The sequence below is a fragment of the Mollisia scopiformis genome, assembly GCF_001500285.1.
Source record: "Mollisia scopiformis unplaced genomic scaffold LY89scaffold_24, whole genome shotgun sequence".
NCBI lineage: Eukaryota > Fungi > Ascomycota > Leotiomycetes > Helotiales > Mollisiaceae > Mollisia > Mollisia scopiformis.
The window spans coordinates 218040-239856 of NW_017263604.1; the positions used below are offsets into that span (position 1 = coordinate 218040).

Below are 21817 nucleotides of genomic sequence, written 5' to 3' on the forward strand. Positions count from 1 at the left end.
CGTTGAGTGAAACTACTAATTCATTTGGCAGCACAAAAGTATGATTAGCACATCACAAGATCATCAAGAGACATCAAGGCAATTTTATATCTCATATTGCTGACTATCAGTCTACAACATCGACATGCCACACCATCTTATTCGAGATCCGGTGCCCATTTTCATCCATCCATCTGTCCACTGTCAAGGAAAATCAGGACTCCTCTTCTCAGCGAAGGGGGGTCTGAAGAAATTTCGCAAACCAGAACCATAACCAGGTCCTTCACCCGCCGAGACCCAAAAACCAAGCGGGCATTCGCCTCGCAAAATGTACAAAAGAAAAGAAAGATAAGTAAACCAGGTGTAAGTAGCAATCGCAAAGTCGAGAGTTTGTCTTTCTTTCATTTTCCCCCATGCAACAACATTTTGTTTGTATCGCCGCCTCGAAAAATCGCGAAAAGGAAAGAAGACAGACATCGTCCCGTGTGTAAATGCAGCAGAAAGGCCTTTCCCAGCGAATTGGGGTTACAATCGAGTTTAACGCCAGTGTCCCATGCAAAATACCCAGCCCAGGACCCGATGACGGTGTCTTCAGTTTCGCTCCGTGAACGCCGCGCTGTCGTAACTTCAAGGAAATAAGATGAGGGCCAAATTGGCGCTTTTCTGACAAATTTGATATAAAATAAATGAGTGAGTGGGGTGCCTTTATCGTTTATCTTGGCTATTATTGCGATGCATGATGTAATCTCCAGGATTGGAGACCACCGATGGTGCTCGCGGGGTTGGTTCTTCGTCCATAGGATCGATTTGAGAAGATGCCGGTCTTGGAGTTTCGAGAAGGTCAATTTCTGAAATTTTGGAGCCGGGAGAGTGGAAGACTTCTGGTGGGGTCAGACTCGCACCAGTGATCTCCGATGCTGCAGGAAGTTCTTCGACTACAGTTGGTGGTGGCTCAATAGTGTCAGCACTGGCACCAACATCCGAACTTGATACCACGCTTCCTCGACTGTTTGTACGCATCATCTCCGTACCAAGCTTAGAACCACGATGAGTCTTTGCGACGCTTCTTGGACTTGACTTCTCGCGAACACATACGTCACCAAGCTCCTCGTCTTCATCGTCACCAGACTCAGCGCATTCATGTCGATGCTTCTCCATCGACTCTCGCTTGGCCTTCATCTTCTCAGTTGATCGTTGTCTGATGGGCAATTTATGCACAACTTCCATTCGTCCCGGAGCAGACTCTTCGTGGAGCAAATGGGGTGGAAGTGATTTCGGGAGGTCGCGAGAGTCGAGGATAGCCTCCTCGTTGCTGATTCCTAAACCAGAGTTCTCGTCCCAGTCGCCCGTAGCCTTGCGACTGATGACCACTGGAATATCTTCGTTCATGAAAGACTCGTTATCGCCAAACATGCTGGAGCTGATAGAATCCTCACGGCTTGATCCTCTAAAGCTGCTGCCCGGCATGTGTGCATACCCTGATGAGCCGGATGTCGGACTATCTTCAAGTCTTAGGCTTTCTTGTCTCAGACCAGATGGTTGTGGATAGCCGATAGGATTGGATGTGTTCTGACCAGCAGGTGGAGCCTTCCACTGACAAAGTCGACACATTGTCTCGCTAAGCTTAGATGTGGTTGGAGGTTTCTCAATCAAGGCATCAAAGTGATGAGGTGTTTGAAGCTCCTTGAGGTAGCCAGTAACAGCAACAATAGGAGTATGCATGTTGGCATTCTTAGTATCTCGAATCATGCGTGCGACATCAGCTCCGTTGATTTGAGGCAATTTGAACTCCATCATGATGATGTCAAATTTGATTTCACTCATAGCATATCGCATGGCTTCAGCTCCGTTTGCAACCGTAATCGTGCGACAACGCAGCTTCTCCAGCAGCTTTTCCATGACCATTCGAGAGACCGGATGATCTTCACAAATGAGAACATCGAGCGGACGGAATGCGGGACCATCAGCAAGAGTGATCTGTGACATTCGCCGAGAGCTTTGACGTCGTCGTTGAACACGTAGAAGAGCATTTGCCTTGTCGCCCTCGTTATCAGAAGAAGATGGTGACATATCGAAGACCTGGCTTCGTCGCTTGCGATGCGAAAACAAGTCTGCCGGGATTGGGCTTCCTTCTTGAGATCCAACAGTTTGTGATCGAGCACGATTGGACGAGCCACTTGCTTGTCTGGGCGTCGAGATCTTCTGTGGTGACAAGGCTAAGGGTGCAGGTGTAGCACCTCTACCTTTGATAGGCGACGACACAGCTGAAACGGCTTTCTGAAGACTGGCTGGCATACGAGGAACTTCGAAAAAGCTTCCAGGTGCCAATGAGTTGCTCGATTGGTGTGACAAACTTGAAGAATTGCTCGAAGTCTTGCGTCGTCCCTCGCCATTCTGGCCTGCAACAAACGAAACGAGCAGAGGCGATGACGGTTGCGAAGCTCGACTAGGAGATGAATTCGATTGGCTCAGTCCAGAGGGAGATGATGGTCGCTGAGAAGCCTTAGCATTCGACAAGGTTCTCTGGATAGGCATTGGCAATATCGGGCTGCCTTCCAACGTGGGCCCTGGAGATAAAGCACCACTCGGTCCGGCGACGGGACTGACAGGCGTAGTATTCTTGCTCTGAGCAGCCATAGCTTCTGCTCGAAGCTTTTGAATCACATCTTTGTTTGCCTTTTCTAGAACTGGTAAGTTCTTGAAAGCAAAGTTACCGAAGTCATCGGCCACTACCGGCTCGCTGAGCCTGCGACTCTTCATGTCGCGCACGTGTGGCGGAATATGCAACGGCATCAAACCTCGCTTGATCGAATTTACTTGAGACCTCACTCGAGACAGTGCATCGTGTGGGCGATCGTGATATTCCGTACCCGCCGTCGAGGGAGGTGAAGTTGCATCTTCAATCTCTTCTGCAAAAGATTGCAAGGTAGCACCACGAGAGTCGAAATATTCGGTATCTTCAGGATTTTCCGGAGCTGGAACGAACTGCGCATCGTCCTCAAGAAGCTTTCCCCAGTTGACACCTTCGAACCATGGATGGTTTCGGATCTCTTCCCCGCCGCATGAGAACTTTTCGTCGGTATTGGCACCAATTCGACCTCGTGGATCAAGACACAGAAGCTTGTTCATCAGATCTTTTGCTTCGGCAGAAACTTCGAAATCGTTATCATCCGGCCACGAGATACGCCGAGCAAGAATGTTCTCAAACACTTCGTCGGGAGTTCCTGCATGGAAAGGGGGATATCCGTATAGGAACTCAAACAAGATGCAGCCCACAGACCACCAATCGCTCATCTCATCCTGACCGACACCGTTGACAGTCTCAGGAGCTAGATAGTCAGGTGTTCCCACGAATCGACGATTACTGTCATCAGGGTCGAAGAGAGCCATTGGAGGAGGCATCATACTCGTCTGTGGAGGCGTGTTTCTCTGTTCGGAACTGGAGTGGCTGGTGACATGGTTGAGCGAAATGAGGTCTGGGGAACCACTGCCTTCATTCTCACTCATCTCTTCGATAGGAGACTTTCGTGCGGCCATTTGTTGCCCAGCGGATTCATTCAAGGAAAAGCTGCTAAACATCTGATTCAACGCTTCACTTCCACCGCTATCGCTGCGACCTGAAGCTCGCCGGGCTTCCTTGTTGAGTGTGGACTCTCGGCTGAGATTGAAATATGACGGCGTAGATAAGCTTGCAGCAAGATCAGGGGTCATCTGTGGAGTCGAGCCAGGTGAGTGGTGACCTTGGAAGTCAAAGGATGTCGAACGTGATGAGCTGATCGATGTTGTTCGGGCAAACGGGCCTGATTTGAGAAGGTCTGGAGCAGATTCGTTGGTTTGGCTATTGAGAACACGCTTCTGTCGGCCGATCAAACCCATTCTTGAAAGACCGAAATCAGTAAGTTTCAGATGGCCTTTCTGATCAATGAGAAGGTTATCGGGCTTCAAATCTCGATGAACGATACCTCGATTGTGGAGATGCTCCACGCCCAAGATAACTTCACCAAGATATTTCTTTGCCCAATCTTCTGGAAGACCACCAAGAACCTTGATGAGGGAAGCACAATCTCCTCCGTTAAGATACTCCATGACCAGATAGAGGTAATCTTTGCTGGAGAAAGTCCAGTACAATTTGGCAACGAAGTCACTTTCACCTTGCCACATCATGATAGCTCGCTCGGCCTTGACATTTGTAACCTGATTCTTAGCAACCATGTCTGCTTTCTTTAGGACTTTGATAGCATAATAGTCGCCAGTAGATTTCTTCTTAGCGAGGTAAACACTCCCGAAAGCACCTTTGCTAATTGGCTTGATGATCTCGAAGTCTTTGATGGATGGTGGTACAGCTCGAGCTTGTGGGGCATTAACAGATGTCAGGCGAGGTGATGGTGGTGGACGTGATGGATCGGATCCTGCAGCTGATGACTGTCGTCTGTGGTGGCTAGGGACCAACGCAGGTGAGCTGAACTCGCTACCAGGTAGCATTGGAGAAGCTGTAGGAGACACGATGCCTTCATGAATGGGCAGCGCGCGAGGTTTGGCGATTCTCAGAGGAGATGATGGTTGAGGCATGCGGACAGGCGACTCTTGTCTGCGAGGCGAGACGGCACCTGGAAGAATGAGACTTCGTCTATGGCGTTGTCGAGAGCTTGCTGCTCGTCGCAGATCACCAAACTCGGATACTGGAGACTCGGTCCGAGCAGGACGGGACATAACTGAAGAGGATCTAATACTGCCATCACTGTTGTCACCAGCATCGCTCTCAAAAAACAAGGATTGACGGCGGGAGTCTTGAGATTGCGAGAGAATGCTCTGATGACCTGTATGAGATCGTGGTGTGGGACACTCTTTTGGGCTACTCGAGCGTGTTGACACAGCAGTGGATGACGATCGCCTATCACCAGCTCGGCCCATTTCAGCTTCCCGGAGTGCCATTGCGAGAGAAGATGGCCCATCGAAAGATCCACTGAAGAAGCCATCCTCGTGAGCTGGAGTTCTCTCCTCATCATCCTCGGAATCAGTGAGGTGACCTGCAGCGATTTTGGTAGCTTTCCGTACAGCCTCATCAATGCAATCTTGTACAATCACCGAGAATTCGATACGGATGCGTTCGGAGTATTCGATGATTCTGCGGTGACGAAGAACGGCTTCGACTTTCGCCTTGGCTGCTCTCTCGCTGTCAGCACAAAGCAAAGCTAGACCCTGCTCTTGCTCCAGTGTGTTAGTACTGGGAGATGACCATTGCATAACCTGAGAAATTCGTGATTCGGACTGTGGAGATTGCGTGCGAAACTCGCCAGGAGCTTGCGATGGTGCTTCCTTGATAGCAGGTGTATTGATTTCGATAGAGGTATCGCACAAGTCCAGCAGCAGTTCTACGATTCTGGCCTGGGGTCGTCGGACCGCGAATGATCGTGCTCGAGCATGCCCGAAGCCAGTTCTGGATGTGTCTCTAGATCTACCCTCGGGTGTACCTGGAGATGCAGTGCCAGAGGAAGATGAGGATGTCGCGGAGTTTGGTCCAATGGGCATACCTTTGTACTCTGCTTGTGGAGGAGTCAAGATAGCCTGGTCACCAGAAGTAGGCCGGGCTTTCCGGGCTTCAAGAGCGTCGAGGACCTTGACTATTGCGTGACGGTGCTCAATCAGATTTTCGTGGCACATCTGAACCTCCATCTCGGCCTTGTGTTCCTGCAAACAGAGCTCGGTGTGTTTCTCGAACCACCAAGGGGGAATCTGGCGTTCACAGATACGACACAGGACTGGCAGAGGTGGAGCATGATTCTGAGGGTCGTCCAAGCCAGTCTCAGCCAATGTAGTGAGGTAGCTGGCAAGGACCTCGGCACCAGATCCTAGAGAATCGACAATGACGGCTGGCAGGTCAATTTGGATCTCACGCGGTGCTATCCAAGGTCGAAAACTCCACATAGTCTGCAAAATATATTAGCATTAATCCGAGAACATTAGTTTGCACAACGTACGTGACTTTCTCCGCCAGATGATCGGTCGTAGACCATGATGCCTTGTCCTTCCAGGTCAATGGTGAGAGGTTCGTCTGGAGCAGCAGCCTCTTCATCGCCCTCAGCCATGAGCTGATCTGGCATCTGAAGAGGCGCCAACTTAGAAGCAGGGCCTAATTGCACCGAGAACCGTACTATCTGACTCCTCGAATCATCCTTCTTCATCGACTCGACAACCTCCGCAAAGACTTCCTTGTTGTCGCTGACTAGAAGGTCTTTGATTGCTTTTCCCTGGACTGACTCGAAGGTTGTCCCGATAACGTCGGTCCATGAGGGGCTAACCCATCTGATGGTGCCATCGAGACTCAAGTCCATGATCACATTGAGAGTCTGTTCAGCAGCCTCCCGCAAGTCCTCTCTCTCCTCCCGAATAGCTGCACTGAGGGAGCGCTCCATCAAACCACCAGCTTGTGCACGCAACTGCGACACAACTGGTGGGGCCAGCATGTCCTTATTGTCCTCCATTGTGAAGTTGATTCCGCAGAATCAATCCCTGCGCCAACATTGACCGTGTCTGCCGATGTCCCGTCGTAATCGCTGGCTCAGCAGAATCACGATTGAGGGCATTCGCGTCGTTTGTTATCGGTTATCGTAAGCTGGAAAGCGTGTCGAGAGAGCGTCTGCAGAGCAGTCCGGCAGGGAGCCCAAGACTAGCAAGTGGTGACTGAGCAAGACATCATGAGGATTGATGCTGATGTCTCTGTGTGTCGTGATGGGCAAGGTAAGCGCCCCTGTGGAGAAAGTTGCCGGCGTTACTGTCTGTCGACTCTGGTCGTTCGCAGGTGGTTCGGGGACAGGGTTGAAAGTGAATGGACGGGGTCGAGAGTGAAGGTGAGCCCCAACTCTATCGATCGTCAAGAGGAGGAGGAGGGCACACGTCGCACAGGGCCGAGTGCTCGCAGCAATGGGTGGGTTACGTGTCGGAGTTGTCGTCGAGGTCGAGAAAGAAAATAGCAAGAAGAGAGGATTCGGATTATTTGGACCCTGCGATAGTTGATTGTGAGATCCTGAGGCAGCACAAATCAGCTGTGTTGGTGTGGGAGAAGCGGGGGATAATTGCAAGAGGTAACGGGAAAGACGAGACAAGGATATTTCTGGGCTGCACGAATGCTGAGCGAGGTCCGTCATTCACCCAATCACTGTACCAGCACCCAAACAAAAGAGAAGATACCAAACTACAAAGGGACAAGTCGACGAGCAAGGACGAGCATTTTGAATAAAATTCTTGGTTTGGCCTGCGTCCTGGCAATTCATCGGGATTGGTGCCGAGAGCTTGACAAGTATGCAAGTCTGCAGCAGCAACAAGCAGTAGCAATAGCAACAGCAACACCCAGACTCAATTCTATTTTGTTCTCGTTGCGTCTGCATTCAGTGAGTAGTGCTTGTGTTGCTGTTGGTTTAGCTACGGCTACGGCTGCAACGGTCATGTCTGACTCTGACAAAGGAAGCATCATGCGCTTCTAGATCCTGCGATCTGCGTTCTTAAAGCCGTCGTCAATACTTTCTTCTTTCTCCTCCCTTCCCTTACCACTCCGTTCACTCTTGCATTGAACCTTTCCACCCTCTTCTTTGCCTATGGCCCCAAGAACACAATTATGATGAAAAGATATGCATAGCATCCCTTCTATTCATCATATTCGGTTCTTTATCGAATAGATATCCTTATCCTTCATGGAACGAGCAGCGCGTCATTGGGTCCCTGGCAATCACCTGCACGGCGATCAATTATCCAGATTGAGGCCTCTGAGCTGCTTATCCATCGTCAACTCAACACTTCTCAGGTATCACCAAGTCAATTTGTGAGTCGACTGTGTGAGGGAGGGAACAAACTCGTATGCAATCGTAATCGTGTGTACGGTGTATCCGTAGATCGATGATTGTGGGAGTCTTCTGGAGTCGGAGTATCTTAGCATTCCGACACCAGGGGTGCTATATTATTGTCTGGGGGTTGTCATAGAATCCGCCAAATAAGAATAACTCCCGCCGACGCACGATGTTCTGTCGGCCTTCTTTTCTTCATCCTGCATCCTGGTGGTTGTACTGGTGATACTGGCCATAATTTGCCACTCGGCAACAACCCCTGAGTATATCAGTATCCGCTATGTGTTTTGTTTGAACTCCCTTAAACTTTCTCGTCCAAAGCAAAAATAATCAGCATCCCACACACTCTCCCTTTCTTCCCTCTTACCACCCTCTTGCACACTGCGGCCACCCCTCTGCTGCGGAAGCATCCCTCCTCCCACCCCGTCACACCGCTCCATCTACTCCAATCGCACAGCGTGCATCTCAGCAGCATGCCAACCCCTAGCAACAACGTACATACATACATACATGACGAGACAACCCTCAGCGAGTGTCCCCACCACCATCGCCCTGCACCTCTGATTCCCGCATCTCGCTGCCCCCAACGATGAATACATTGACTACATTGGATAAAGGAACTCGCCCAGCACGTTCAAGGTACCAAGCGACCTGTCGTCTCACCACGTCGGGGGCCAGAAGAGGCATGCGACCAGCCGAATTCTCCGCGTGCCAGTCAGCAGGTCGCAAAAAGCCCATCGTTCGGGCATCCTTCCCTCGATGTGGTAGCACGTGTGATAGGTCCAAAGGACGCACGGAGGTGCAGCGGCGCCCTTGGGGGTTTCCAGCAGTGGGGTGAGAAATTGGATCCCGCATCACACGACGATGACGGCAATGACCAGAACTGCCTTTGTCTCAACACGAAATGTCTCGACACTAATCGAGTCATTGTCACCCCCGGATGCATGTCTCAGTCCCGGATTGTGGGGTCGAAGCTTTGCGAAGTGGCCGTAAACGGGTCAGCAGGGCCATTTCCCGTCACGTGATCTGCAACAAGGTTGCGAATTGCCGTGGCGGTGGGAAAAATGGTGCGGTCTGTGAGGGCTTGGATGCATTAATGGTGCATTGGGGCTATTGACTTTGATTACCTCGTTTGTCGAGTTGTATGGTAGCTCAGTCCACTTGCGCATCTCTGTCTCACTGGGACCAACAATCGAGATTGAAAGCGGCAGCATCCGAATCATGGAGTCGAGGTCACATGCCCGTTCTTTCTCAAACAATGGCTAGCGTTAGACCCAAGCCCGGCAGTCTAGGGCTGCATAATTTGTTGTTCCAACGTCCTCGAAATTTAGCCTTGGAAATGTCTCAAATGTTGTTCTTGGACTGAGACAATTGGCGTTCGTCCAAGTGGTTGGAGAATTTCCTGCTACTTCGGGGAATGCGAGTGACTCCAAGATCTTTGCTCATCACCCCACATTCCTACCCCAAGACAGTGGTCGTGGTACAACTTAAGGGCAGGGGATCTCCATGCGAATTCGCGCACCCCTCAGTTCATGACCGTTTGATCTGCATGTCATTTCGTTCCTGAAGGATCCGAGGGAGAACTGTTTTTAGAATTGCCGTTCTCTTCACGAGGAGGACAGAGTTTGAACTGCGAAGCCAAAATTAGCTTTCTTTCTATGTGAACTTAGATGGTGTACGAGAAGTACAATTACCTTGGCTTCCGAGTACGAAAGTCTGCTTTATCATCTCCTCCCCGAGATGCAGGATTCACTTTCTCTATCCTGTCCAACTCGGACGTTTCAAAGCTTCCGACTTACCTGTCTTATCAGTGCATGGAATCCGAGCTGGATAAAGTGTTTTCTTGTGTTTCCTCCAAGTCCCAAAACTGAAGCTCTTCTTCTTTGTGTGTTGCCTAGAAACACAACGTTATTGGCTGTCTATCCAAGAGGCCAAGATCTAGACTCTGTTCTGCAGTACAAGCATGGTATGCAGGAAGGGCTCAACCCTAGATGATTTCCTGTACACTTCTTCTTTTCCATATTATCCAAGTCAGCAGTTGCACACCATACTGTCGTGCAACAGTATCCCGTGTGCTACCACGGATGTGGGGCGATTTTGAGGGAACATGAAGCTTCCCGTTGTGTTTGTACTGAGGTAAATTGCTCCCAATTATGATCTGCTCTTGCAGAGTTAGTATAGTCCCATGATATGTCGGGTCTTGAATCTGTACACTTGGCAGTTTTTCTTTCATCCGAAACTCGAAATTTAGACATATACCAATATGAGAATGTGGATTGTGGAAAGGGAGCAAATTTCTCAATTTTTGGTGGTAGTAATGATTAGGATGGAAGAAAAATGTGCCAAGTGAGAGGAATATCGCTGAACCCTGGCTTAACACGTGATAGTTGTCACAGATCCGAACTACCGCTGGTCCAATCTATCTGCACTTCTGTGGTTTCTGACTCTCTTGACCACCAAATACTGCTTTCCGACTATCAATCTAAGGCAACCTATCGTTAGTCTCAACTCACTTGAAGTTTGAGAGAGATATGTCACGTGCTGCCCAGCTCTTGCTCCTCCCCCAGATAGCCGTAGAGGAGCTATACTTGAGTAAAATCTGCACTGCCTATTCGTCTTTTCTCTGATTCTTCCAAATCTTAAGACAAGCGGAACATCCTCATCTCTCTCCTTTTCCTTGCCGTGTTTCCCATTATCCTTCACATGATCCTGTCCCAGATCACTTGCAGGCCCTTTCACTTCATCACTTGATGCTAAAGTTTACGGACTTTGAATCACTTCTTCCAGAAGCTTCTTGATGGAAAGAGTCTCCTCGTCTTCTAGTTCAAACACCTTCAAGTATGGCTGAAGGGCTTACTACAATAGTTCTTACCACATTCGCCGAGGTACTGATACTGCTCGTGGGATCTTCATCTTCTTAATTCGTTCCGATTCTCATATTCGCTCTGATATGCTACTGCGTCTGCATGTTTGCCTCCTTCAGGGAGGATAGCCGCCAAGGAAGATCTAGCAATTATAACGTCGAGGTCTTCCAAGCTCAATTTCTGACCCGTTATTCTCCAGTTTTCTGCTATCAGCTCTTCAGTGAATTCAAATTGGCCTTGTTTTCTCGAACACTGTGCCATGGTCCTCTGATTAACAGATCTTGCCGTAAATTCTACAGTGATCTCTTCCAGATGTGCAACAAAATATTATTCAAAGAGCTGATTAGCTATTTAGTTCCGCACTGAGAACGTCTCTGGGTTCCGATTCTCGATTCTATCTTTTGCTGCTATAGCAGAAGCAAGAAATGGCTTTGGCAGCCTAATCAGCGATATCTTTGGAAGTTGGAGACATGCTGGGCATTAATTGCGGCGACGGTTGTTTTGAGGGTCGGGACTTGACAATTGGGAGTCAACCCCTCCCGTGGAGCTTCAAAAGAGGCCTCGTAGACGTGCAACAAAATATGTCCCTGGAACTTGATTGGCCAAATAGCCTATTTAGCGCAGTACCATAGCTAGATATGAGAATTGACTTTCGAGTTTGTATATTTGTAATCTACTTCAGAAACAAGAAACAATTTGGAGATAGTGTAATACATAATACACTCTGAATTTGATCAAACAATTAATAAAGTTATAGTAACAATACAGAAATCTGAAGGCCGACACTTGAAGTTTGACCTCCCCCGACTGCTCAGATTTCGCCGTCAAGTCCCCAAATCAACTCTATCGGCTTGTAGATGTGCAACAAAAATTATTTTTCAAGAGCTGATTGGCGGTAGGTACTTAGTGTGGAGCTCAAAACAAATAAGTATACTCGATACTCTCTATGTTTGCTATTCTGCTGCTATTTACTATGGAAAGCTCACATATCTTCCAGCGAGTTTGATTTGTTACTATTGTTCAATTATCGTGATGTTTTGAATAATTCAGGGTTACTTGAAAGTCAGACTTCACCAACTGCTTGATTTCTCCCGTGGATGTCTGTCCCTGGAAACTCCAAGTCCTCGTATTCATGGAAGCGACACAAAATGTTACTTGACGGACTTTGAGAGCATCTCTGATTCGATACGGCTGTGCAATCGGTACGACTTAGAGGGCGAAAGTCATAAGATAATTATGATTTTCAATGATTTCGCTTTTACATTTGCAACAAAGCTGTCCACTTGCTGCTGGGCTTTTGTTGTTTGCTGTTTGCTGATAGTCAAAGTTCATGTTGAATTACCTAGGTAGACAAGGCTGTCAGAATGAAGAGAGAAAGGGCTACTGCTCGTCTAAATTGCTATTTTCGTCTTAGAGTGAATGCTACTCTAAGCACAGCTGGAGTCTTCAGCGGGCTGATTTGGAGTTGTGATCTTTTCACTGCTTTACAACTTTATGGAAGGAACGGAAGCGATCTATTCAATATCGCGTATTCGCTTCGAGCCTTCGTCTCTTTTCCTTCGCGACTCACTTCCTTCGCGACTCACATCTTTCGCGACTCACTTCCTACGCGATCCCTTTTGTTGGTTCCTAGACTTCTCAGCCTACCTTGGTACCGGGTACGGCGGACGCGTCCAGTTGAGAGACAGCTTTCAGGAACGAAGATGACCACGAGAAGGTTCTCCGTAAGCGACCAGATTTTCCAGGCCTTGATAGTATACAACGAAGATCGGAATAAGGGAAGCCAGACGCGTTACGCGACGGGATCACTTTCCCGACGAAGGAGGCAAGGTGGACATAAGCAGCGTTTGTGAAAACCAAAGAAAGCTAACACAGAGACAACAGGATATCTGAGCGAAGATCAGCGGAAAACGATTGTGAAAAGAGGAAAACGCTGGCGTGGCTCACAGGTGAGAGCACATTGTTTCTGGAACTTCATTTGCTAACTGCATACAAATGTGAACAACACAAGAGCAGTAGAAAGAAATTACGCCGAAATATCGGCCAGCTCATCTGATCTCTGTCAGATCTCATTATTCTCCAACCCACCAGACCCTCAAAAGCCCACAAAGACAAGGAGCTTGCGCTACATGCAGCATCGACTCGGACTTTCTACAAACAAACAGCAATCAGTAAGACGTTGACTTGACAAGCCAGGAACTTGAATGAACTATCGCCGGCACAAGGCCATGGGATTCGTTAAGTCATTATGAATCGCCAAGGAGCCCCGAAGGATACTGGCCAGCAGTCTGTAGCTCCAGGTGCTATCCAGAACATCATGATGAATCTGGAAGTTGGGAGGGAATTGAATAGTTGTCAGCCAAACTCCACCCATCTTTTCGTCCATCTTCTCCTCGAACACAATCGACCACTTGCACAAACACGATCAACTTCTTCCCTAGACATGATCGTTTCGCTCTCCTTTCTTACCCGAAGCGAACGACTTCTTTACCATGAGCATGATCGACTTGTTCACTTGAACACGATCGTTCATTTCCCCTGAACACGATCAGCAGTAGCAACAAAGGCGAGAAGTTCAACCTGCCAAGCATATGGCTCACTTAGCACTAAGAATGAAGCTCCTAGCAAGTACTCAAAAGCTGATGGAAGTGTGCTTTCATTCTGAATCATGTAACATAAATAATTTATAATCATATGCCACTACTTTCTGCAGACTTTGTAAAACTATGAACACTCGTGATTCTAGATTAAAGTTGTGTTTCTATGTTTCATTTGGTCACAGTGCGTTTCATATTGCTCTACAAGCCTGAATCTTACGGTGAACTTCATGGTAGTGGATAATGCAGGTATCATCTCATAGAAAGTCAGCATTAGCACCCCTCAGAGCAAAGCAGCACCAAGCAATCGTTATGAAAGGCTACTTGTGCTGCGTGTGACGTCTGAATAGTACAATTGGAAACTGAGTTGGTGGAAATACAATCATGTATTATATTTGACGGTATCGATACAAACACCTCTGCCACATCCTAGCCCTATTCCTAAAATTGGATACAAACATATTTCTGTCCCAACCAACTCTGGTGTAGACCACCTTGACCACGCGCAGTTGAATCCTTGGTGAATGTACTAGATCGAGTCAATGGATTGGTGGGAACACGTTCACCCGTCCCAATGAGGTTATTGAGATAGCTGGCTACACAAGAATCAGATTCTAGCCTTCGAGTCAAGCACAGAATGACTTACTGGTATACCAGACTTACGCAACTGGGTCACTATGAAAGTCTTTCCATCATGGGAGCTGGAGTTCCATGCCAGCGGGAGCGCACCAACGCACCTCCATGGCCCTGAATATTGCTGCTGCTTGAGTATTACCAGTATGATCGCATAATGTCTGGATCTAAAATGAGCCTGAGACTCTGACTAAATGTTAAGAGGAGGGTAACTGACTTTTCCGTGTTGGTGATCCTGCCGTGCGACCAGAATGCCTTCTATTGTGAATGTTGATCTAAGACTTGTTAGCTGAGCACTCGTTACAGATCGGCTAAGCTAATTACCTTTCCTCCGTTTTTCAGTAGGAAGACCTAAAGGTCTGGTGGAGATCATACATTCTCGGAACTTCTGTGATCCCTTAGCTATACGAACTTGAACGAGAGAGCAAGGATGATAACTTACAAACAAACTTCAATCGCCTAGATTTTCGGTCTCAGGTTCAGACATGAAAAGTGTAAAAAGCAAATCAATGTGTTGCGCGAGTCTTTACGATGTTGAAGTGGAGACGTTCTTTCAAGTGAAAATAAGTGCAAAAGAAGTGATAAGTGCGGATAGCGAAGTCGGATGCCTTAACGACTTCCGGCTATTGTCGGCTATTATAAGGCTATTCTCGGATGAACATATAGCGTGCTAATTCCTTGCACCTTACTGTTCAAATCTGCCTAGGTTTCTTCACATCTAAAACGATCTCATTCACAAAAGCACCAAATTCACAACAATGAAGTGCCCGTTACCCGCGCTTGGTTGAATTTCTTCACTTTGACATTCTCTGTCGCGCTCTTGGAGCAGAGGCAGTTGCTGTCTTTCTGGTGAGTTTCGGACACCCTCTCCCAACAAAGAGACGCGTCCGGTATTGAGCTAACTAACCATTCCGTAGCAGATTTCGATCTCGGACGGTAAGAACTCCCGTCCCTAGACCGAATCAAGATGATTTGGAAACCAGACCATTCTTGGTTTCGATGAGAGTGACGAAGTTGAGGAAAGGGACGGGTAAAATGACCCACATTGATGACATATTATACAGAGATTGTGAAGCATTACGGAGGTGACTTTAAGAAGGATGCCATTCGAATGCGCATCCAACGAGATGTCACTCCGGTCGCAAAGGCTATGGTCGCTGCTGTTGTGAACGGAGAGGATCAGAGCGTGAATCTCCACGGAAGAAGAGGAGAGGAGGGAACAAAGAACGGCGGACGAAAAGACATTGGAGGAAGCAAGAATGTCAAGTGAGAGTAGCACTTTAAAGTTTGCTTTCAAGGAGTGTCTGACATGACATGGAAGAGCGCCATCCAGTGAGTTATACACATGCCTTGATTGAAAGTAGCGACTAACAATTCAAGGACTCGAGCAAATGCAAGATCAGCAAATCAAGGACGCTGTTTCCTTTGGGCTTGAAGTACTTTGGCACAGATTCCACCGATGTCCTCAGCCCGGATCAGCCCGCGAAGGACCTTAATGCCAAAGGGTGCGGTATGAACTATTCCGTTTCACCGCTACAAGTTTGCTGACACACTTTTTCTAGAAAACATGAAGGTACCGGGATTCGAACAAGCAACAAGGATCGCCAAAGCTGAGGAATTACCTGGGACCTTCTGAGAAGAGAAGACTGGATGTGAGAGGATGTATAATAATGTTCAAGTATAACTACATTTTATTGTTTGGATACATTCTCGAATTCTTCCAAGAAACTGCTTTGAATGTTCCATTTTGACATGCCCGGTAGAGCCCTACTCGCTGCCGATGATGGACACTCAGAGCAACAGAGTATATCTGCCCCATTGGACGCTTGCAGTCTCACCGTTTCCCCATGAGAGGAGTAGCTGTGAAGTGACTGCGAACATTGTGGTACTTCTCTTCATTCTAGATCCCGAAACTTCCACTCTCTACACGCAATTCACCCTGGATAAAAGTTTGTAACCTGCCACATTCTCATACTCTCCAGTGTTAATTGTGTTTCTAGCTGTCATGTAGTCTATCTTTAGCTAATTGTGTCGTGGAAATATTTCCAACCTTTGTCGTAAGTCTTCTTTTCTTCGATCCATTTAGAGAGTGCAAGTGCCCAAACACAGACGTTCCCGTCCTCCGGACTCACTACCATTTGAAGTTCCCGGCTAATTCATTAATTTAGACAAGTCAATCGTCGGGTAAGGGAGACAATTTTTTTGTGGTCATACCGGTTGCACTTCACAACATCTGGCTTTATGATTCCCGGCCAACGCTTTGTTCAAGAACTGAATATTGAAAGATAACTTTATTCATAAGGACGGTATTGGTCTCACAGACCCGTGCCGTTCTCCACCTCTTCCCGCTAAAATGATGGCTTCTGAATTCCAATCTAGCTTTGTTTGCCATACTTCACTTCAAGCAACCTGTATTATCAGTCTGCTGTTACTAATATAACCAGCAATCGCTACGAGGGGAATTATGCTAATCATCATTCGTGAGCCCGTAAGAGTAAAGCTTGGTAGAAGGAGCGCCAGATCTGTTGAGAGCACATCTGTGGAAACATTAGGTTTTCATGTATCATGTAAATGTCAATTCGAATTATCCGATATCGTTTAAACTCTAAGTCGTTGTGCCCTCTCTTTGCATTGCAGAGTCTTCAATATTACCCGACGATTGCAATTTAGTGAGACTCTAATACTGTACATCCCTTGTGGAGCACTTCCCTAGGTAAGGCGGAAGGAACAGGCAATTGAGATTCACGTTCTGTAAGTAGATTAGCGTATTACAATAAACTGTGGGAAAGCCCACAAAGAAGCTCACATTCGCGAAACTCTGAGTCGCGAAATACAACTTCGCGATCTACGGAAATCTCAAAATACAGCACTCGACCACACCTACCCACTGTCACCTCAAATCTTTCACAGAATGCGTCAGGTATGCTTCACTCGATTTATTGTGAGCCTCTGTTCTCGCTCTGGTTTAATTGACTCAAGTTTAGTGAGCGTGATAGAGAGACGCGCGTTCTTCTCTCTTCCTGGGCGAACCAAATCCAAAGAAGGCACCGATGTCTCTGTGGATCCCTGTCCTCCGCCCCATGGAAGCTGCTTTAATCCACCACTACAAAGATCTTGATCTTCGTCCAAATCCAGATCTTGGACTCGTTGTCGAAGAATAAGGACTACCAGGAGACAGCATATCAAAAAGTTGAAAGCTCTCCATTTACTGGAGAGCCTTTGATAAAGTGCATGGTTTGTCTGTGCTGAGACGATGATTGGACCTCTCAAGGTCCTCGTTGCCAATCTAAAGGCAAACGACCCTCCAATTATCGTCTCAGCACAGACAAATCATGCACTCGATCAATTACTCAACCATATCATGAAATTCGAGCCAGTTGCTGCTCTTTGGACCAGCACGAGCGCTCTTAATAAAATGTCACGAGAGTCTGGCTCGGACAGTACAAAGATTCGGAAGCGAACCTTAAGGCTCAGAGAGCACTTCCTGTGAAGCCGGACGGACATACTGTTACTGCCGATGGCAGAGAGATCGTTCTCGTTGATGCTGCTCTTTGGACCAGCACGAGCGCTCTCAATAGAATGTCACAAGAAATTGGGACAATTCAAGGAGTTTATACCGTACGTTCACCTACAACCGACCTTTGCTCTTACAGTGCTAATAATTCTCTGGAAGTTCTTTGCATATGGTTACGGTGATGGAACTGCCAAAACAAGAATGATCTACATTACCTTGCCTGTAGATTTTAACTTCCAAGACTTCCTAGGTACGTTAAAGACTCCGTTGGCAATGACTCCACTTTCTAATCCCATTCAGACTTCTATGTCCAAAATCACTACTTTTTCTTAACTCCCGGAAGACATGACACACATCAGAACGATTGATGGCAGACTGTTGGCTTTGGAGGATGTTCACATGGGTTGGAAATTGAAGGATCCCTATAACGTAAGTCCGCTAGTATCTCAGTGATGGTCTCTCTAGCTAACAACTCACTAGAATGACTTGTCGTATAACCCCATGATGGTCTCGACCGGGATATGATTAGCCTTTACTTACACTGTATTATACTCTTCTGTACTATTATTGTATTATTAGAATCTATGCCCTTCCCACACCTCTTTTCTTGCACACTGATTGCCCATGATTACGTTCGATTGACTACTAACAAGAAGGTGGTCGAAACTCTTTTTTCTTGCAATTTGTGAGTTTTTGATCACACTGCCTGCAGCAGCATTTCGTACTGACAGCGTGCAGAACAAAGTCGTAACTACCGCAGATGACAAAAGTCGCACTGGCAGAATCGAAGAACACCTTAAATGCACCCCTTGTCGAAGCAGCTCTTTAATTATCGACTTTCAATTTACTCCTATTAACTTACCACTTATTCCGCCCTTCTCCCCCGCTTACTTTCTTCCGTCTACTAACATATTTGTTGATTTAGTTCCTGCTCTTCATCTCAAAGCCTACCTGCTTCCTCTGCCTCCTCGCCTCCGATACACACAACAGCCTATACTTATTACTCATATCCCTACAATCATACATGATGGAAACAATTGTTGTGAAATGCTGCAATCCCATGATCTGCGCATTGTGCGCTGTCTGCACTGTCTGCACTATCAGCGCACTCAGCGCACTCAGCGCACTCAGCGCACTCAGCGCACTCAGCGCACTCAGCGCAGCCAGCGCAGCCAGCGCTTACGCGAACTGGAAAGGGGCAACAGACCGGGGCGCCCCGGTCTAGACTCTCGGCCACAAATATGGGTTGGAATGCGGCCAATGACGCCTGATGGTGTAGCGAGACATCCCCGCAAGCCACACGGGCGGTCGAATAGGGGTAAGAGGAGAATGTCTTTGAGAGAGGAATTGGTGGCATACTGGGGAGCGTTGGATGTGAAGCAAGAAACAACATATACTAGCAGCAACGAGGACGCAGTTGAGTGACATGGAAAGGAAAAGCGTCAGGGGAAGCGGAGTCCTGCAGCGAATGAGATGCAGTCGAGAAGCGGACACTGGATTCAGGGGAAGCAGGGGAGAAGGGAGTACAGCTTTTCGGTTGTGACAATCGCTAGATGCCAAGACTGCGACAGTATGGTCTCTGAAGGTAGGCTTGTAGAGTATGGCTGACAAGCCGATTTCTAGTGGAGAGGAACAAAATAGGCCCTGCATATCGTGACTGCATTACGAAAGTTTGAGCATAGCTCCGCTCCAGAGCAGAAGAAGGAAATGAAGTGCTGCGTTTATGAGGCGGAAACTATAGATAATCAGAGTGGTATGAAAGAGTCACAGACGAGAAGAATGACACCTGGAGGTAGCTCAGAGAATGTGAAGGCTAGCTTCAGAAGAAGACTAGATTTGGACGTGGAAGCTTTGAAAAGGAAGACTTGAGCGATATGGTAAGATTTAGCAAGGCTGCACATGCGAAGATGTATGAAAAGCTCAATTAGGATTGCAGTAGATGGGTAATTCAGTTAGTCAATGAATGTCGGCCGCGTCACATGGACTAGTCTCTGTTAAAGTTCCGTCCACCTCGTCCACTAAAGTTTCTATGCATTGTCTGCTTGTATTCCTTGGTTACGTTCACACCTCTTCTTCATTGAGTTCTTCCACTTCTGTTCACAAGCCTTCTATTCTCCCGTAACAAAGAGTGTTTTACACAAGCTTTTTACTCAACACTTTTCTTAACGGTACTGGATTCTTCTTGGGTCAAATAAAGTCGTGAGTCAGTGTTCTCTCCTTCAGTATAGATCTATGACTATTCAGAACAAAGCAAGAATACACGCTGACTGTATTAAAGAGGCAGGGGTCTAAGACACAAACTAGAAAGAAACGAAAGAACTTGCACCTACCTCTCGCACAGTACCTTCTTTCGTACAACTCATATCCCCTTGATTGCTCTTTGGCCCAGGTAGCGTGGATCATTGAGTGGGCCAGGACCTGGAAATCAGTCTCGTATACAGTCTTGTTCTTCCTCAACCTCACCAAAGCAGATGGTCAGCTTCGTCAGCATAGCCGATGGTTAGTCCGCATACATTAGATTTCCCATCATCCTTGGTCGTCTGATACTACCCGACGAATAGTGGTTGAACCACAAGATCCATCCTCAAGAGACTGATACAGACCAAGTTATGTTTCCACTAGTTGGTCTGCCCAGTAGCACGATACATAATTACATACCCGAAGAAATTTTCCCAGAATTTAAGGACGTTGAGGGTGTAGGATATGTATGTAGTTGAATCCGATAACTTTTCATTGCTATATTCAACATCCGGCATGACCTTCCGATATCTTGCTAGCTGCCTGCTTAACTCTTTCGACTCCTTCACGCTTCTCTCGATCACTCCCTTGCATAAATGATATACACTATGAAGGGATACAAAGTCTTCTACCGTTATCTTTATTTGACAACCCCAGCAAGTCCCAACCACTCACAGCTCATGGCACACAGGAAAGTGTCGTGGCGCATCATCTCGAGTGTGATGGCTGCTTCCAAAGCCTTGTCTGCACGAACTGCCTCTCCTCCAAATGCACCGAAAAGTCTGGAACTCTTCTCAGCGAACGTATAAAGAACCAGATAGTGCTTCTTCGATGATCGTGAGATGTGTCCGCTTCAAGCTGAGTTGTGGGGGAGGAAAATAGAATGGGGATAGCGAAGATCTTGAGGGTAGCTGCAGCGGATAACTTGAACGGAGAACGAGTTAGCAAATCTCCAGGAAGAGTCAAGATGGGCGTGAAGAACTTGGCCAAGCATCTGTGCGCCGTACTTTTCGTCCCAAATATAACTCAAGAGAATGGAGGAATGACTGTGGAGATGCTAGCGATCTTTGTGCTTCCTGGTCGTTCTTCTGGAAATCGAGAGGAAGAGAAAATGTGAGGTTATCGGGTTGGACGAAACGCGTCTCTTTCTTCATGAATTTCGAGACTAGGTGAAAAAGGGCCTGCCAAAGCCACTGAAGCTTGTGTTTGGGGCGTAAATACGAACTTGTTATAGGTAAGAAGTCTTTGAAGTGATGATCTTGTGAAGAAAGGTAAAAGGTGACCCTAGTTGGAGGGCTCGTGGTAAGTCACAACACCTGCTCACAAATCAAGATAAAAGAATATGAATAGAGATTTGCGAAAAAGCGTTGCGTCAATCACTGTGTGCTGAAAAGAAAGAAGCAAAATTGATGAGGGTGTATGTGAGTTCATTCATCTCATTCTCCAGATTTCAAACATTACAGATGTTGTACAAGAATCCAACCACTCCCAATAACCCCTCCCTCGCTCCCTCCCTCCCTCCCTGCCTCCTTTCCCTGATGTCGAAAAGGCGACCACACAATGAACCGTTTGCCGCAACCCAAGCACGCACGCACCCGTCGAAGAGCCCTTCTCATCCGTATGCCATGGGAGGCCCTATCAGACCAGTTAGAAAGGGGACCGAAGCCCATCAGATGAATGACTTACCGAAGTACAAAAAATTGTACTTCACTGCTGCCCACCTCACTGCTGCCCACCTCACTCGTGAAGTAGCCTGGGAGTCAGGCCCCTTAGGGAGCCCCGGGTTTCCAGGTGCTCAACCCAGGAGCCCGACTCCGTGGTCTGGTTGTGTCGGATGGGACACAACCACCACAGCTGGGAGACGCGTTAGCCAGAAATTGTGAAGTATGTGCGGTCGAGATACTTACGCTAATTCATGATGCCTGGGATACCGGAGCCATCACCGGGCCACAGGATACAAGACGCGTGGAGCGGCCGCGGACCGCGTTATGGTGGTGGTGGTGGTATGATCAAATACTCAAATGAAAACTTTGAAGAGTGAAGACTGAGGGTTTGTCAGTGAGGTGTGTGGGAATGGAAGGTGAAGGAGAACGAACTTTTGTTGTTCTCAAAGAGAGGAAGAAGAGAGGAGGAAGAGAAAGAGACTTGAAGGTG

General features: G+C 47.5%; 5 protein-coding genes across 5 annotated transcripts; 2 read left to right on the plus strand and 3 right to left on the minus strand.

The window, feature by feature from the left end:
- Positions 1-43: 43 nt before the first annotated feature.
- Positions 44-570, minus strand: LY89DRAFT_236303 (uncharacterized protein). The gene has a single exon (XM_018206064.1). It carries the CDS (start codon positions 454-456, stop codon positions 184-186), a length of 273 nt encoding a protein of 90 aa, XP_018065425.1. The 5' UTR covers positions 457-570; the 3' UTR covers positions 44-183.
- Positions 571-6755, minus strand: LY89DRAFT_236313 (putative Serine/threonine-protein kinase cek1). The gene is made up of 2 exons (XM_018206065.1): positions 5958-6755; positions 571-5907 (listed from the first exon to the last, which is right to left on the minus strand). Exons 1-2 carry the CDS (start codon positions 6459-6461, stop codon positions 685-687), a joined length of 5727 nt encoding a protein of 1908 aa, XP_018065426.1. The 5' UTR covers positions 6462-6755; the 3' UTR covers positions 571-684.
- Positions 6540-7290, minus strand: LY89DRAFT_236300 (uncharacterized protein). Its single transcript, XM_018206063.1, has one exon. It carries the CDS (start codon positions 7122-7124, stop codon positions 6576-6578), a length of 549 nt encoding a protein of 182 aa, XP_018065427.1. The 5' UTR covers positions 7125-7290; the 3' UTR covers positions 6540-6575.
- A 9874-nt stretch (positions 7291-17164) lies between these two features.
- On the plus strand, positions 17165-17950 carry LY89DRAFT_786727 (uncharacterized protein; the record flags this gene model as incomplete). Its single annotated transcript, XM_018223014.1, has 5 exons — positions 17165-17287; positions 17353-17529; positions 17585-17675; positions 17769-17854; positions 17906-17950. The coding sequence occupies 5 exons, from the start codon at positions 17165-17167 to the stop codon at positions 17948-17950; spliced, it is 522 nt and encodes a 173-aa protein (XP_018065428.1).
- A 2596-nt stretch (positions 17951-20546) lies between these two features.
- LY89DRAFT_674424 (uncharacterized protein) lies at positions 20547-21546 on the plus strand (the record flags this gene model as incomplete). The annotated part of the gene is made up of 4 exons (XM_018213440.1): positions 20547-20776; positions 20931-20965; positions 21014-21084; positions 21127-21546. The coding sequence occupies 4 exons, from the start codon at positions 20547-20549 to the stop codon at positions 21544-21546; spliced, it is 756 nt and encodes a 251-aa protein (XP_018065429.1).
- Between the last annotated feature and the right edge of the window lie 271 nt (positions 21547-21817).

Coding starts and splice junctions, on each gene's coding strand:
- LY89DRAFT_236303 (XM_018206064.1), bottom strand. CDS start 456: ATGTCTGTCTTCTTTCCTTTTCGCGATTTTTCGAGGCGGCGATACAAA.
- LY89DRAFT_236313 (XM_018206065.1), bottom strand. CDS start 6,461: ATGGAGGACAATAAGGACATGCTGGCCCCACCAGTTGTGTCGCAGTTG. Junction 5,908..5,957: donor CATCTGGCGGAGAAAGTCAC/GTACGTTGTGCA, acceptor TATATTTTGCAG/ACTATGTGGAGTTTTCGACC.
- LY89DRAFT_236300 (XM_018206063.1), bottom strand. CDS start 7,124: ATGACGGACCTCGCTCAGCATTCGTGCAGCCCAGAAATATCCTTGTCT.